This window comes from Scyliorhinus torazame, chromosome 4, assembly GCF_047496885.1.
Source record: "Scyliorhinus torazame isolate Kashiwa2021f chromosome 4, sScyTor2.1, whole genome shotgun sequence".
NCBI lineage: Eukaryota > Metazoa > Chordata > Chondrichthyes > Carcharhiniformes > Scyliorhinidae > Scyliorhinus > Scyliorhinus torazame.
In genome coordinates, this window is record NC_092710.1 from 109,685,331 (window position 1) to 109,702,967 (window position 17,637).

Here is a 17,637-nt window from a genome sequence, read left to right on the forward strand (position 1 = left end):
GACATGTAAACATTTAATTAACTGCAAATGCTCGCATTCTAAGCATTGTCTTGCATCTTTGAATTTGTCTAAATATATGTTTCTGGAACATACCTCCTCATTCACCTGAGGAAGGAGCAGTGCTCCGAAAGCTAGTGTTTGAAACAAACCTGTTGGACTTTAACCTGGTGTTGTAAGACTTCTTACTGTGCTCACCCCAGTCCAACGTCGGCATCTCCACATCTTTAAAAGATGCCTGGATCTGCACCTTAAGTGCTATAAGACACAGGGCTATGGACTGGGTGCAGGAAGGTGGGGTTAGAAAGGGTGTCCTCGGGCTGGCATGGACAAGATGGGCTGAATGGCCCCCTTCTGTGCTGTAACTTTTCTATGATTCTATTCTATAACTATGTCCCAGAGGTTTCCGCTCTGGATCAGGAGGTGATTGAGGTGGACCCAGATACCAAGGAGATGCTGAAGCTGTTGGACTTTGGCAGCTTATCCAATATGCAGGTCACACAACCATCGGTAAGAATGGCCTTCGGGACTCCAAGAATCAAAAATTATTTGTAACACAATGCCCTATCATTAAAAAAAAATACAAAAGCAAAAAGAAAAGTACAACTCAAAATATTATATTTTCGCAAACAGTTCCATTAACAAATTACAAACAACATTTCTTCATTTAAAATTCTGTTATAAATATGGTTTCGATTTTTTTTTAATCCACTGTTTGAATTGCATATTATTTAGACAAAACTCCTTTTAAAATAGGGCTCGTGAAATATTTCCAACACTAGAAACTAATTCAAGATTTGATGCTGCAGATGGGGATGGATGAATGTATGATAGATTGTGGTGGAAGGTTAAAGGGAGTCTATGATCATGTGAGGAGGAAGGAACAGGTGCCTCCATTGGGCACTGGGGTCTCACAAAGGAGGTTCACACCCCACTTTGCCCAACACCAGCTTGCCCAGTAAAAAGCTGCCGGGCCACCCACTTGGCACGAGCCTCCCTCATTCTTGGGTAAAGTAGTACTGAGGGTGGGTGTTTGACACCCCCATCATCCAGAGAAAATGAGAAGCAGGTAGAAGGCTGGCAGGAAGACAGTGTGCCCCTTACCTTCAAACAGGCCAGTGGGGAGGGTTAAACTCCAGCCCCATATGTCTGATATGGTAAGAAAAAGAAAATAAAAGTAGTTTGACTGAAATAATTTGCATTAAAAGAATGAAGATCTAACGACACTGTAAAATAATTTACAGTACTTAATTGTAATTGAATTGTGTTTCTGTCCAGATTTATTTCACCTCTGGCTCACAGTTACAGTACCTTTGCCTGCAAATCTGGGTTTTATTTTAAGATGACATTTGAAACTTTTATTTTTGAACTCTTAGTTAACTCATCCTAGCACTCTTTTCTCCAACTACACCTCTATTACTACCAACCCATCAAATAAAGAGACAGATTGTCCGCACAATTTGACTTTATTGCAGCTCCTTGAATCAAATTAACACTGCCCAATACCAGTGTCTTAGTCTGCACCCACTGTAGATCCGGCATTCACTTCAGCCAATTTGCATTAGGGTATCCACATACAGATACCACCAGGATCAGAAATGTCATACTAATGGCAACAGGAACCTTAATTCAATGATGTGAGCATTTCATTCATTACCCATACCAGCTATCCAACCTGCTTATTTGCCGCCACATCTTCTCTGAAAGGAAGCAGCCATTTTCAAATTGTGGAAAGTGGGCATTCAGAACCCAATGAATGAAAACACAAGTTTTTGATCATTTTCTTTCAACAAAACTTTATGTAGTTTCACACTGAGATCATGCAAGGGGTGCCATAAATCTTATAATCAACTTACCTGAATTAGCTGTACCATGTTTTTCAAATGCACTAAAAACTCTTTGGCCTCCTTCGCTTTGTCAGACACACCATTTAATGCTTGAGACAGATGGGCCTACAGACAGAAGAAAATAAAGGTTTGCATTAAATCAACAGATTCGAATTTGCATCTTTCACAGTCATAGAGTCACATGGGTTCACTTGTTAATCTTGCCTTCATGTCATAAATGATAGCATCAGGTTGGCTCTGCTGATAAACCTCCCCTGCTGAATCAGAAGCCTACAGTTTCAGCCCCTTACACAAACACCGCTGCCAGCACTTTAAGAAAGAACACAATGTATGACTCACATGTCGCTCAAAAACTGGAGTGCTGCATTGTCAGAGGTGTCAACTTTTGGATGAGACATCAAACACTCCGTATGTTCAGCTGGACTAAAGGAACCTGTGGCAGCGTTCAAAGAAGAACAGGCTGTTCTGCTGCATCCATGCCAGCATTCCTCTCTGAGCTAACATCATGAAAAACAGATTAAATGCCCATTCATCTCATTTACTGTTTGCGCAAGCTTGGATACAGGCCTAGGGAGTGGTGTGAAAATTTGCAGATGGTAACAAAATAGAAGGTATAGTTAATTTATTAAAAGAACAAAGGAAGCTTGGAGCGATACAGATGGAATTCAATATCAGTTAGTGTGAGGGGAAGCATTAAGGTAAAAACAGGAGAAATAACCCTTTGAATAGAAATAGGCAGGATGCTATGGAAGAGCACTTGGGTGCAGGTGCACAGAATATTAAAGACAGACCTTATTGAAAAACAGAAGAATTATATGTTTCATCTCAAAAAGTAGTGAAGGGCCTATATAAAACTTCAAAACATTTAGAGCACAGTGTGCAATATTGGACTTCTCAAAGCTATGTGGTTCTGGAGGTCCTTTTTTGATACCATGTCGGCAATCCTGAACATGGGGTTGGGGCCGTGCCTATTGGTTGCGATATTTGGGGTCTCGGATGTACCGGAGCTCCGGTCGGGGCAGATGCTCTGGTCTTTGGCAAGATTTGGCAAGTAGGCAGATCCTCTTAGGCTGGAGGTCGACTACACCTCCAAGCACTTTGGCGTGGCTGGCTGACCTGATGGGGTTTTTGCACCTCGAGAAGGTCAGGTTCACCGTCAGGGGGGTCCTTGGATGGGTTTTACTGTAGGTGGTTGCCGTTTATAATATACTTTTAAAAATTGGTCACTGTTAGTTGTTGGGGGTGGGGGGAGGGGAAGGATAGGGTGGGGATTACTTTATATTATTACAGGGAGGGGGAGTTGGGGGGGGGGGGGTTATCTAACGTTTCCTCATGGGATAACCTCCTCAGTCTTCCTTTGATAATAAAATGATGGCAGGTTGGGATAAGGTAGAAAGAAGCAAATTGTTTTAAGTAGTCAAAAAGTCAACAACGAGGCCTCAGAGATACAAGATTAATTGCAAGAGATTTAGAAATAGAGGGTTCTTAACACAAAGTTGAAAATCTAAAAAGTCATCTTCCATAGTTAGTGAGTGAGAGAGAGGCAATGCCAGTGAACAGCATGATGGCACAGTGGGTAGAACTGCTGCCTCGCAGCACCAGGGTCCCGGGTTTGATTCCGATCTTGGGTGACTGAGGTGTTTGCAAGTTCTCCTAGTGTCTGCGTGGGTTTCCTCCGGGTGCTCCGGTTTCCTCCCACAATCCAAAGATGTGGAGGTTAGATGGATTGGCTAAATGGATGCTAAATTGTCCAAAGGTTAAGTGGAGTTACAGGAATAGGGCGGGAGAGTGGGCCTAGGTAGGGTGCTCTTTCAGAGGGTGTTGCAGCCTCGATGGGCCAAATGGCCTCCTTCTGCACTGTAGGGATTCTTTTTTTAAAAAATGAGTACCCAATTATTTTTTCTTCAATTAAGGGGCAATTTAGCGTGACCAATCCACCTACCCTGCACATCTTTTGGGGTTGTGGGGGTGAGTCCCATGCAGACACAGGTAGAATGTGCAAACTCCACATGGACAGTGACCCGGGGCTGGGATCGAACCTGGGTTCTCGGCGCTGTGAGGCAGCAGTGCTATCCACTGCGCCACTGTGCTGCTCACACTGTAGGGATTCTATGAATGAGGAAGCTTAGATTAGATAGGTTGATGAAGGAAAATAAGTTTAATGGATATCAGAGCAGGTTGAGGATAAATCCCAACATGGACTTGCTTGGGCCAGGTTGCACGTTTTTGAGTTGTAACATTATGTGCATTGCGCACAAAAGATAAAGCTGAAGCATTTGCTACAATTTTCAGCCAGAAGTGCCAAGTGGTGATCAATCTCGGCCTCCTCCCAATGTCCCCAGCATTATAGATGCCATTCTTATATAATAATAATATTTATTGTCACAAGTAGGCTTACGTTATCACTGCAATGAAGTTACTGTGAAGTTGCCACATTCCGGCACCTGTTCGGGTACACAGAGGGAGAATTCAGAATATCTAAATTACCTAATAGCACGTCTTTCGGGACATGTGGGAGGAAAGCGGAGGAAACCCACGCAGACATGGGGAGAACGTGCAGAGTGACCCAAGCCGGGAATCAAACCCAGGACCCTGGCGCTGTGAAACCAGCTAGCCACTTATGCTACATCTAATTTGATTCATTCCACATGATATCAAGAAACAGCTGAAGGCGCTGGATACTACAAAGGATAAGAGCCCTGACAATATTTTGGGAATAGTACAGAAGACTTGTGCTTTAGAACTTGTCATGCCCCTAGATTCCAGTGATGGCTACAACACTGGCATCTACCCGGCAATGTGGACAATTGCCCAGGTATGTCCTGTACACAAAAGGCAGGACAAATCCATCCCGGCCAATTCTGCCCCATCAATCTACTCTCCATCAACAGTAAAGTGATTGAAAGGGTCATCAACAGCGCTATCAAGCAGCAATTACTCAGTAATAACCTGCTCACGGACACAGTATGGGTTCCGCAGGGTCACTCAGCTCCTAACCTCATTACAGCCTTGGTTCAAACAGGACAAAAAATTGCAAAGGTGAGGTGAAAGTGACTGCCCTTGAGATCAAGGCAGTATTTAGCTGATTGTAGCATCAAGGAGCCCGAGCAAAACTGAATTAATGGGATTCAGGAGGAAAGCTTGCCACTTGTTGGGAGTCATATCTGACACAAAGGAAGATACAGCAAGAAATCTTGCAACACCAGATTAAAGTCCAACAGGTTTGTTTGGAATCACTAGCTTTCGGAGCACTGCTCCTTCATCAGGTGTGTGAAGAGGTAAGTTACAAAAACACACCTACCTCTTCACTCACCTGATGAAGGAGCTACGCTCCAAAAGCCAGTGATTCCAAATAAACCAGTTGGACTTTAACCTGGTGTTGGAAGACTTCTTACTGTGCCCACCAACGCCGGCACAAAGGAAGATGGTTGTGGTGGTTGGAGGTCAGTCATCTCAGTCCCGGGACAGCACTGCAGGAGTTCTTCAGGGTAGTGTCCTCGGCCCAAGCATCTTCAGCTGCTTCATCAATGACCTTTCCTCCATCATAGGTTCAGAGGTGGGAATGATCGCTGATGATTGCGCAATGTTCAGCACCATTCAGTAGGGCTGACGAGTGGCAAGAAATATTTGTGCCCAAGTGCCAGGCAGTGACCATCTCTAACAAGAGAGAATCTAACCGTTGCCCTTGATCTTCAATGACATTATCATTGCTGAATCCCCCACTGTCAACATCCTGGGGGGTTACCATTCACCAGAAACTGAACTGGACTAGCCAGATATAGCTTTTGGCTACAAGAGCAGGTCAGAAGCTAGGAATTTTGCAGAGAGCAACCCAACTCCTGACTCCCCAAAGCCTGTCCATTATCTACAATGCACATGTCAGGTGTGTGATGGAATACTCTCCACTTGCCTGGCTGAGTATGGCTCCAGCTGTTTCAGTGTCTGAGATGTAATAAATAGTGCTGAACATTGTGTAAGAAGTTTGACACCATCCAGGGCAGAGCAGCTGTTTGATTGGCACCCTTTCCACAAACATTCACTCCCTCAATTACCGCTGCACAGTACCATCTACAAGATGCACTGCAGGAACTCACCAAGGCTACTTAGACAGCACCTTCCAAACTCACCATCACTACCATCTAGTTGGACAAGTGAAGCAGACACATGGGAACACCATGAAATGAAAATGAAATTAAATGAAAATTGCTTATTGTCACAAGTAGGCTTCAAATGAAGTTACTGTGAAAAGCCCCTAGTCACCACATTCCAGCGCCTGTTCAGGGAGGCTGGTACGGGAATTGAACTGTGCTGCTGGCCTGCCTTGGTCTGCTTTAAAAGCCAGCTATTTAGCCCTGTGCTAAACCAGCCCCTGTACCATCACCTGTAAGTTTCCCTCCAAGCTATTCACCATCCTGATTTGGAAATAGATCACTGTTCTTTCACTGTTGACTGGAAGTCCCTCCCTAACAGCTGTCATGTGAGTGACCCTTTAAGAAATGGTTTTGTCTTATCACATGACTTCAGTGATGTCATTGTGTGGGTGGAGCTGGGCTGTGGCTCTGTGAGTTTTTACTTTTGTTTTGAGTTTGAACTGGTTTTGTACTGCACAGGTTGAAAAGAAGTGTCTTTCGATCTTCATTTTAAGAGTTGTTTCCAGACTGCTTGATAACTTAAAAAAAGATAATTGTTTTCTGGAAGGAATTCAAACCTGCTGTTTTGGAAAGGAAATACCAAGTAGCAAGTACCAAGACAATACCAAGTCTTGAGTGCCGTGTGCTGGGCCACACATTTGAAAAGGGGGTACTGGATTTCCACTTGGATCTTGTTATCAAATTGGAACAGTAAAGGGGGGAATTCATTAAGGGTTATACATAGATTACTGTAGCTGTGTGGGGTATTTATGTTTGTAGTTGATAAAAATGTGTTTAACTAAATTTGTAGAATAAAGAACAAAGAACAAAGAAAATGACATCACAGGAACAGGCCCTTCGGCCCTCCCAGCCTGCGCCGATCCAGATCCTTTATCTAAACCTGTCTTCTATTTTCCAAGGATCTACTTCCCTCTGTTCCCCACCCATTCATATATCTGTCTAGATGCTTCTTAAATGATGCTATTGTGCCCGCCTCTACCACCTCTGCTGGCAAAGCGATCCAGGCACCCACCACCTTCTGCGTAAAAACCTTTCCACGCACATATCCCTTAAACTTTCCCCCTCTCACCTTGAAATCGTGACCCCTTGTAATTGACACCCCCACTCTTGGAAAAAGCTTGTTGCTATCCACCCTGTCCATACCTCTCATAATTTTGTAGACCTCAATCAGGTCCCCCCTCAACCTTCGTCTTTCCAACTAAAACAATCCTAATCTACTCAACCTTTCTTCATAGCTAGCACCCTCCATACCAGGCAACATCCTGGTGAACCTCCTCTGCACCCTCTCTAAAGCAGCCACATCCTTCTGATAATGTGGCGACCAGAACTGCATGCAGTATTCCAAATGTGGCCTAACCAAAGTCCTATACAACTGTAACATGACCTGCCGACTCTTGTACTCAATACCCCATCCGATGAAGGCAAGCATGCTGTATGCCTTCTTGACCACTCTATCGACCTGCGTTGCCACCTTCAGGGTACAATGGACCTGAACTCCCAGATCTCTCTGTACATCAATTTTCCCCAAGACTCTGCCATTGACCGTACAGTCCGCTCTTGAATTAGATCTTCCAAAATGCATCACCTTGCATTTGCCTGGATTGAACTCCATCTGCCATTTCTCTGCCCAACTCTCCAATCTATCTATATTTTGCTGTATTCTCTGACAGTCCTCCTCGCTATCTGCAACTCCACCAATCTTAGTATCATCTGCAAACTTGCTAATCAGACCACCTATACCTTCGTCCAGATCATTTATGTATATCACAACTACAGTGGTCTGAGCACGGATCCCTGTGGAACACCACTAGTCACCTTTCTCCATTTTGAGACACTCTCTTCCACCACTACTCTCTGTCTCCTGCTGCCCAGCAGTTCTTTATCCATCTAGCTAGTACACCCTGAACCCCATACGACTTCACTTTTTCCATCAAACTGCCATGGGAAACTTTATCAAACGCCTTACTGAAGTCCACGTATATGACATCTACAGCCCTTCCCTCATCAATTAACTTTGTCACTTCCTCAAAGAATACTATCAGGTTTGTAAGACATGATCTTCCCTGCACAAAACCATGCTGCCTATCACTGATAAGTCTATTTTCTTCCAAATATGAATAGATCTTATCCCTCAGTATCTTCTCCAACAGTTTGCCTACCACTGACGTCAAGCTCACAGGTCTATAATTCCCTGGATTATCCCTGCTACCCTTCTTAAACAAAGGGACAACATTAGCAATTCTCCAGTCCTCCGGGACCTCACCCGTGCTCAAGGATGCTGCAAAGATATCTGTGAAGGCCCCAACTATTTTGTCCCTCACCTCCCTCAGTAACCTGGGATAGATCCCATCCGGACCTGGGGACTTGTCCACCCTAATGCCTTTTAGAATACCCAAAACTTCCCCCTTCCTTATGCCGACTTGACCTAGAGTATTTAAACATCCATCCCTAGCCTCAACATCCGTCATGTCCCTCTCCTTGGTGAATACTGATGCAAAGTACTCATTAAGAATCTCACCCATTTCCTCTGACTCCACGCATAAATTCCCTCTTTTGTCTTTGAGTGGGCCAATCCTTTCTCTAGTTACCCTCTTGCTCCTTACATACGAATAAAAGGCTTTGGGGTTTTCCTTAACCCCGTTAGCCAAAGATATTTCATGACTCCTTTTAGCCCTCTTTATTGCGCGTTTGAGATTTTCCGATATTCCTCCAAAGCTTCATCAGTTTTAAGTCGCCTAGATCTTATGTATGCTTCCTTTTTCATCTTAAGCTAGTCTCACAATTCCACCCGTCATCCATGGTTCCCTAATCTTGCCATTGCTATCCCTCATTTTCACAGGGACATGTCTGTCCTGCACTCTAATCAACCTTTCCTTAAAAGACTCCCACATTTCAAATGTGGATTTACCTTTAAACAGCTGCTCCCAATCCACATTCCCTAGCTCCTGCCGAATTTTGTTAAACTTGGCCTTTCCCCAATTTAACACTCTCCCCAATTTAGCACTCTTCCTTTAGGACCATTCTCGTCTTTGTCCATGAGTATTCTAAAACTTACGGAATTGTGATCGCTATTCCCAAAGTAATCACCAACTGAAACTTCAACTACCTGGCCGGGATCATTCCCCAATACCAGGTCCAGTGTGGCCCCTTCCCGAGTTGGACTATTTACATACTGCTCTAAAAAACACTCCTGGATGCTCCTTAGAAATTCTGCTCGATCTACGCCTCCAACAGTACACGAGTCCCATTCAATGTTGGGGAAGTTAAAATCTCCCATCACGACCACTCTATTGCTCCGAGAAAACTTTTTTTTTTTTTTTAAAGTGCCTCAGACCTCTGTTGAATAACACCTGAAAAGCAGGCTCTTGTGCTCATCGTAACCAAAATCAATAAACAGTCAGGTGAACTCCATGATATACTTTGGGGTTTTCTAAACACTGCACTGTGGGTGTTTGTACATCATGTGGACTGCAGCAATTCAAGAAGGCAGCTCACCATCACTTTCACAGGAGCAGTTAGGGATGGGCAATAAATGCTCGCCTAACCAGCTAAGACCACATCCCTTAAATTAAAAAAAAAATGACTGCTACATTTATCTAGATAACAGTGACTGCATTCCAACTGGAATTCAACAATTGAGTGGATTTTGCTACCCTGAGGATGAGATAAGGCACTACAGTGTGTAGATGCTAATTCCACTTCCTCTAATAATTTAAGTACAGCAGATACCTGCTTTAAAATGTTAATGAAAATGAAACAGTTAATCCTATATATTCAGTGCCCAGTCTAGCAAAAATCCGCAAAAAGCTGAATTTCTGATTTGCATTGGTTCTAAGTGGTAAGGCTCTGTTACTATGTATTATGTGAAATGATAAGACTAACAATAAACTGTCACAACCACTTTACCATTCGCGTGCAGTGCATGGTGACAGATATGTAGGAGGTTTGTGAAAATAACTTGAATAGCTTGTCTATTGAGTCACGTCTTTTGAAAGATTGTGTGCAATTATGAGAAAAATATACTAGTGATGCTTGCTTCCATTACGTTGCTGCTCTTCTCCCTCCTGGTGGTAGAGGTCAAAATAAGTTCAAAGAGTTGCTGCAGGGCATGTGGAAGATGGTACATATTGTGGCCACAATGTACCTGTGGAGGAGAGGGTGGGTACTGACTACAATGATGGGGTGCCAATCATATGGACAGCTCCATCCTTCATTATGCTGAACTTGTCAAGTGCAGTTGTGTCTGCACCCATCCAACTGAGTCTGAGTATTCCATCTTAAAAACTTTAAAAAGGTACTGAGAAAAGGCAAGAAATTGGTGACAAATCAATAGCTCTTTCAGAGAAATAGTGGGCTGCAGTAAGCCTCCTTCCCGCGCTGGAGAAATACTGAGAAATATATGGATTAAATACTTCTATTTTAAACAAATACAAATCCATTGGGGCAGTTCAGGAAAAAGTCTTAATGATGTTAATAACTAGGATTAAGAACTTTCAGGAGCTGTTACAAATTTTGGTTCTGCATTTGGTTCTGCTATACTCTTTCAGGTTTAGCATCACTCCTTTAAATGGATCATGTGTCACATCCCTTCCTATGTGGAGAGCACCTTTAACATTCAATATCTGGTCAAATGAAAAGCATAGTCGAGGGACTGAAACAATAAACACTCATTATGTGTAGTGGGCACTGATCTCACACTTGCCACCATATGCTTTCCCCTATTTTTGCAGCAGCTGAATGAAAAACGCTGGGTTGACATGGCCAATTTTACACCAACTGGTTGGCTGAATACATGAATGAACTGAGAGCAGTTTTCCAGTGAAATGCATCCATTAATCATTGCTCTGTCCAACATTGGAAATAGCAAAATATGCCACAGTAGCCCATTAATGAATAGACTGACATTAACCTTAGAACACAAGATGCCCCTGTCTCACTATGCCTTTGCCAGACACAACGTCCAAGTTCCTTTACCTAGGGGAGACCAAATGATAAGAAAGCTGGACCCCCTTTACAGTTCTGAGTCAGAAGGTGAAAGGTTGAACACCATTCCAAACAGCCCTGGTGAGTGGAAATGAGCATGTGCTCCCTAAATATTGAGATGACATCCAGCTGGGTACGCATGTCAGAACAAGTGGCAATTGGAGAGTGATAATATTCCCAACTCTGAGTCAGAAGGGAAAGTATTTGGGCTCCACACCCGACAGCTCCAAGTCAAGAGCTGCCAAAGTTACTACTTAAATATACAATTCCTAACTTTAGTGTGGAAGCTCTGGCAACTACATTGATTGTTTAATTGCACCTACTCCTGATCACAAAGAATTAAAAAGCATTCCCATACTATGGAATGTGTTGGGGAACTCTCCATCATCTCAGGCACAACGTGCAACAGTTTTAATGGCTAATTTATTCCCCTTCAGAGCAAAACATCAAAACTGTTAACCAACTTTTGCTCAGCATCTACGGGCATTTTGCTAGCAAACTAGAAAAGCACACTAATTTCACAGCTATAGTCTAAAAATTAAACCAAAATGTACACCATATGCGTAAAAATCTTAAACGCTGAGTCACTTGTATCAGGGGTGGACAGAACATATTCTGCATGAGGTAATGATTCAATGAAAACAATGCTTTAAAGGGATTTTAACCACAGTCATCACCTCTTGGACTAACCTACTATGTCTCCAAAAGTCACTTCAATTGACCACATTCTCTCTTTTATATTGTGCTTCAGTTTGTTCTTTCCATCCTTCTTCTCGCCCCAAACCTTTCCCGCCATGTATGGATGGGAAGCTGCTCAGTATGAATGGGCAAATGGCAAGTGAACTACAGTTAAGTACACATGGCACATGACATATCAGCTGGCTTGAGAATGGGCAGGATTTTTCACTCAGGGACACTGTTAAACTCTAGTGTAAAGCAAGTATACAATATGCCAAGGGCATCATGTGGCGCAGTGGATAGCACTGGGACTGCGGCGCTGAGGAGCTGGGTTCGAATCCTGGCCCTGGGTCACTGTCCGTGTGGAGTTTGCACTTTCTCCCCATGTCTGCGTGGGTTTCACCCCCACAACCCAAAGATGTGCAGGTTAGGTGGATTGGCCACGCTAAATTGCCCCTTAATTGGAAAAAAAAATAATTGGGTACTCTAAATTTATTTTTACAAAGTATACAATGGGTAGATTGGGACAACAATCAAGTAGCGGAATATAGACTCACTTTTGATCTTTCTGCAGATGTTATTCATCTTACCTAATGACCCTAAACCAGGCATTGTCAAACTCGGGGGCGCAACCGATGGTGGGCCGCGGGCGGGTGTCGGGAGGGCCGGGGAGCCGTCCGTCGCGGCGCTCCCAATCGCACAAATCTGCGCGCGACAGCCACAGCAGGCTGCAAGCAACCTTCAAAATGGCTGCGAACATGTAAAAGAAAATGCGGTCACACTGCGCATGCGTGCCGATGAAAAATGCGGAACTTTGGACAGATGGAGACTCCATACTTTCCGACACTGGAAGGCTTCACCTTCATCCAACAGGTTCCATTGGAGGAATGTGAATGAGGGCCAAAGGGACCCAAAACCATTTCTTCCATTTTTGTCAGCAGCAAACAAGGTAAGAGAAAATGGTGGGTTGTGCAGATCGGCCGGCGTGGGTCCCAAAGGTTGGCCGGTTGGTAAAAATGGGTCCCTCGAAAAAAAGTTTGAAGAACACGGCCCTAAACTATACAAGTGAGCCTTTGGATTAATGGTAGCTTTTCCACCTCAAAATTAGGAAGTTCTGGCTTCCAACCCCACATCTGAGAATATGGGCTCTATATACTGGGTTGACATCCAGCCACCTACTCACATCTAAATGTTACCATTGGCACAGTGGGAATATTCCCATTTCTGAGTCAGAAGCTGAATGCTCCGGGCTCCACTCCAGCCAACGCTAGTGAGCAAAGACTTGAGTGCTGGCTCTAAATACTGGATTGATACTGCATGGGGTGCTTGCATTGATAGGTGCTGGTTCTCTCCTCCCCGTAAAGGGGAGATGGGGCTTTTTAACCGTGATTGTAGCCTACCTAGAAGCCACTTAGAAAATAAAAGCTTTGAGGAAAGCAATGCGAATGTCTTCCCTAATACGTGGCATGAGAATCTTGTGTCAGACAGGAATTGATTATGTCTTAGGGAAGAAATACATCGGAACTATTTTTTGACGCTGTCAACAAAACGTCTGGCCAGGTGAACCAACGTTCTCAACAAGTCGATTGACAGATTAATTTCACAAGGAAGATGGCTTGTTAAATCCTCCAGAGCCAAGGTCATTGTTGATTGAACAGTGTAAACTTGTACAAGTTACATTGGTTTTAATCAAGAATCGGAAAGGACGGGGGTCTGGAAAGAGGTGATAAGTCAGCATTTCTTAATGTATTGCAAAGAGGCTGCTTCTTGAATTCATTCTCTTCATTTCCACATGATGTTACTGATAAAGAGGTGTCGACTCTTGGACTGTAGTTCACTTGCTATTTACCCATTCGTACTGGGTAGGTTCCCATTCAAACAGTGGGGGAAGGTTTGGGGCAAGAAGGAGGAGGGAAAGAACAAACTGAAGCACAATATAAAAGAGGGAATGTGATTACTTGAAGTGACCTTTGGACACAGTGAGTGAGTCCAAGAGGTGATGACTGTAGTTAAAATCCCTTTAAAGCATTATTTTCATTGAATCATCATCTCATGCAGATTATGTCCGGCCCACCCCTGATACAAGTGACACTGCGTTTAAGGTGTTTACCCATATGGTGTACATTTTGGTTTAATTTTTAGCCTATTGCTGTGAAATTAGTTCATGGGCTTTAGGGCACCCAACAGTTGCCAAACTAGATACGGCCTACAAAGGCAGCTAAGCTAGGCTCTGTCCCAAATCCTCTCTGTCGACAGAGAATGTTTAGTGGACTCTGGTCAACAACCGAGCAAATGATCCGATTCCATGAACCATCTATGATTCTATGATTTTATGCACTAACTATATTTTAGACACCCGGGTGTAAAATGTTTTGTAAAAGCCTCTCCAGTGGAAATGCCCCATCGTTATTCACCCTCCCTAATGTTGAAACTTAGGGTCACCCCCCCACTCTCCTGCAGGTGAGTCACGCTCCGTCCTACCTTGTGTTGTTTCCACATGGTCCCCAGCGCCTTGACTTCATGCTTGCCGTGTTTCCCCTCCTCCAGACACTGGTAACACACGGGGATCTTGCAGCTGGCGCAGTACATGCTGTGGTTCTCCAGTTCGTGCTCGATGCAGGTGGAGATCTTGCGAGGCGCCAGCTGTTTCTTGGCGGGGGCGGGGCCCCCGCGGGCCTGGCAGGGCGGGATGAGCCGGTGTTTGGCCAGCGCTCCGCGGGCCGGGTGGCACCGCCGCTGGCACGGCTCGCAGTAGAGGACGTCGCACTGCTCGCACAGGACGGCCGCCTCCTGCGGGCCGCGCTCGCACAGCTGGCACTTGGCGCCCTCGGCGCGGCTCTGCTGGTAGCGGCCGACGATGGCCTCGAGCAGGCGGTTGCGGGCGAAGCCGCGGAGGCCCCGCTCCTCCAGCAGCGCGCTGCGGTGACACTGCGGGCAGGTCAGGCTGGAGTGGCGCAGCGGCGCCGGCAGCGGGGCCGGCGGGAACACCCGCACGCCGTTCGGCGACTTCTGGCTGGGGGTGGCCGGCGCGAAGCCCGTGTAGGAGCCGTAGCCGCTGTCCGCCTCGCTGTACACGCTCATCTTGTCCAGGTCCAGGTAGTCGTAGTCCGAGGCCGAGGTGCGGGCCCGGGCCTGCGGCGAGGGCGGCTCGGCCTCGGGGGTCTGCACCAGGATGGTGCGCGCACAGGGCAGGCAGACATTGTGCGAGCACGGCAGGATGATGGGGTCTCGGTAGAAAGAGCCACAGACCGGGCACTTGAGCTCCTCTTCCATGTCAGCCATGCAGCGGGGGCGGGCAGGACGCGCAGCTCCGAGCCCCCCGGTCAGCACCGTGCGAGGGACAGCGCCGCCGCTCACTGCGCATGTGCACTCGCCTCCCGAGCGACAGCGCCCCCGCTCACTGCGCATGTGCACTCGCCTCCCGAGCGACAGCGCCCCCGCTCACTGCGCATGTGCACTCGCCTCCCGAGCGACAGCGCCGCCCTTCACTGCGCATGTGCACTCGCCTCCGGAGCGACAGCGCCGCCGCTCACTGCGCATGTGCACTCGCCACCGGAGCGACAGCGCCGCCCTTCACTGCGCATGTGCACTCGCCTCCGGAGTGACAGCGCCGCCTCTCACTGCGCATGTGCACTCGCCGAAGCGACAGCGCCGACCCTCACTGCGCATGTGCACTAGGCCCTGGAAGACGGGACGCGCTGCCCCTCACTGCGCATGTGCCCTCGCCTCTGCGGAGGACGGGACAGCGCCGCCGCTCACTGCGCATGTGCACTCGCCTCCGAAGGCCGGGACAGCGCTGCCGCTCACTGCGCATGTGCCCTCGCCTCTGCGGAGGACGGGACAGCGCCGCCGCTCACTGCGCATGTGCACTCGCCTCCGAAGGCCGGGACAGCGCTGCCGCTCACTGCGCATGTGCACTCGCCGCCGAAGGCCGGACAGCGCTGTCGCTCACTGCGCATGTGCTCGCCTCTGCGGAGGACGGGACAGCGCCGCCGCTCACTGCGCATGTGCACTCGCCTCCGAAGGCCGGGCAGCGCTGCCGCTCACTGCGCATGTGCACTCGCCGCCGAAGGCCAGGACAGCGCTACCGCTCACTGCGCATGTGCACACTTCCACAGCCGCGCTCAATGCGCACGTGTACCTTTCTTGGCTCCTGGCGGGGACAGCACAGCTGCTAACTGAGCGCGTCTTGGGATATGATGTCCTGTTGGCTTTGGCGAGTTGTTGTACAGGCCCACCCCAATAATGCAGTTTTGGTACAAATGCGGCAGTTTGCAATTCTCTTTTCTCACAAACAGCCATAGCGGTTTCCTTTGATGCTGCAACCAGAGCGTCAGAGTCGGACGGGTTTTGCTCGATGGGGGGTCAGTCACAGTGTAACTACATCCTGAATCTGGAGCGGGGTCTCCAGCTCAAACGTAGTTTCGCCCTGGAGAGATGACCAGGTACCGCTTTACTGCGATATCTCGCCAGTTTTTAACAATAAATTCACAAGTAACTAAAATTGTATCCAGATTAATCAAGAATGGTCATAATCATAAAGTATTACAGCACAGAAAGAGGCCCTCCCCCCCCCCCCTGCCTGTGTTGGCAGTCAAGCACCTATCCTAATCCGGTTTTCCAGCACTTTGTCGGTCGCCTTGAATGCCACAGCATTTCAAATGCTTCTTAACTGTTGTGAGGGTTCCCACCTCTACCACTCTTTCAGGCAGTGAGTTCCAGATTTTCCTCAAATCCCCTCTAAAGCTCCTGCTGATTTGTTTAAATCTGTGCCCCAATTATTGACCCCTCAACTAAAGGGGAAACATTTCTTCCTATCTACCCCATCTATATCCTCCATCATTTTGTACACCTCAATCAGGCCCCCCCCCCAGCCTTCTCTGCTCTGGGGAGAACAATCTCAGACTAACCAGCCTCCCTTCATAGCTGAAATGCTCCAGCCCGGTGTTATGGGCCAGGGATTAGAGAACCCCAAAGAGTAGCATGATGTTTACCTGACCCACAACTTGTACTAGATTGTGGTATGGGGAGCACACGGCCCACTCTACAGGTGTGGTGCAGCAGAAATGGAAAAGTAATTTTGAAAGCAAAACAATGTTTATTCTATGAACTCAAGTTAACCTTTTTAAAACAGTGATCATCTTGGCAACCATTAATTCAAATACATAAATTATCTCCACAGGCAAAACTACAAACTTTTGATTTCTTGTCCGCTACCCGTTTCATCACATTTTGTGCAACTTTTAAATGTTGTCTAGCCAATTCACCTAATTCTTCCCTAAAATTTGACACGTAATCCAGTAATGTAAGTTCTGATTTCTCACTCACCAATTTTTCCTTAATCAATTTAAGTGGTCCTCTTACCTCAATACCAAAAAATTAGTTCAAAAGGACTAAATTTGGTTGACTCATTAGGTGCATCCCTAATTGCAAACAGTATGAATGGAATTCCTTTATCCCAATCCTCTGGATAATCTTGACAATAAGCCCTCAATATTGTCTTTAATGTCTGATGCCACCTTTCTAACGCTCCCTGCGATTCTGGATGGTACGCAGTTGATTTAAATTGTTTTATTCCTCAGCTATCCATAACTTCTTTGAATAACTTTGAGGTAAAATTTGATCCTTGATCTGATTGTATTTCTGTGGGTAGTCCATATCTAGTAAAGAATTTAAGTAACTCCTCCACAATCTTTTTAGCTGCAATATTACGTACTGGAATGGCCTCTGGAAACCTAGTAGACACATCCATTATAGTCAAAAGATATTGATTCCGACTTTTCATTTTAGGAAGCGGTCCTACGCAATCAATTAGGACCCATGTAAAAGGTTCCTCAAAATGCTGGAATGGGTATTCAGGGCGCTGGTTTTATCACTGCTTGAGGTTTCCCTATTACTTGACATGTGTGACATAATTTAAAAAATAATAATAATTTAGAGTACCCAATTCATTTTTTCAAATTAAGGGGCAATTTAGTGCG

At 46.0% G+C, this 17,637-nt stretch overlaps 1 protein-coding gene across 1 annotated transcript in view; it reads right to left on the bottom strand.

Moving 5' to 3' along the window:
- trim67 (tripartite motif containing 67) overlaps positions 1 to 15,012 on the bottom strand; it is a 68,366-nt gene extending 53,354 nt beyond the window's left edge. The window contains exons 1-2 of the mRNA XM_072498469.1: positions 14,138 to 15,012; positions 1,854 to 1,949 (exon numbers count right to left, since the gene is read on the bottom strand). Of these exons, the coding sequence (XP_072354570.1) occupies positions 1,854 to 1,949; positions 14,138 to 14,938 (897 nt within the window). The 5' untranslated portion in view covers positions 14,939 to 15,012. The remainder of the gene's footprint in view (positions 1 to 1,853; positions 1,950 to 14,137) is intronic.
- Between the last annotated feature and the right edge of the window lie 2,625 nt (positions 15,013 to 17,637).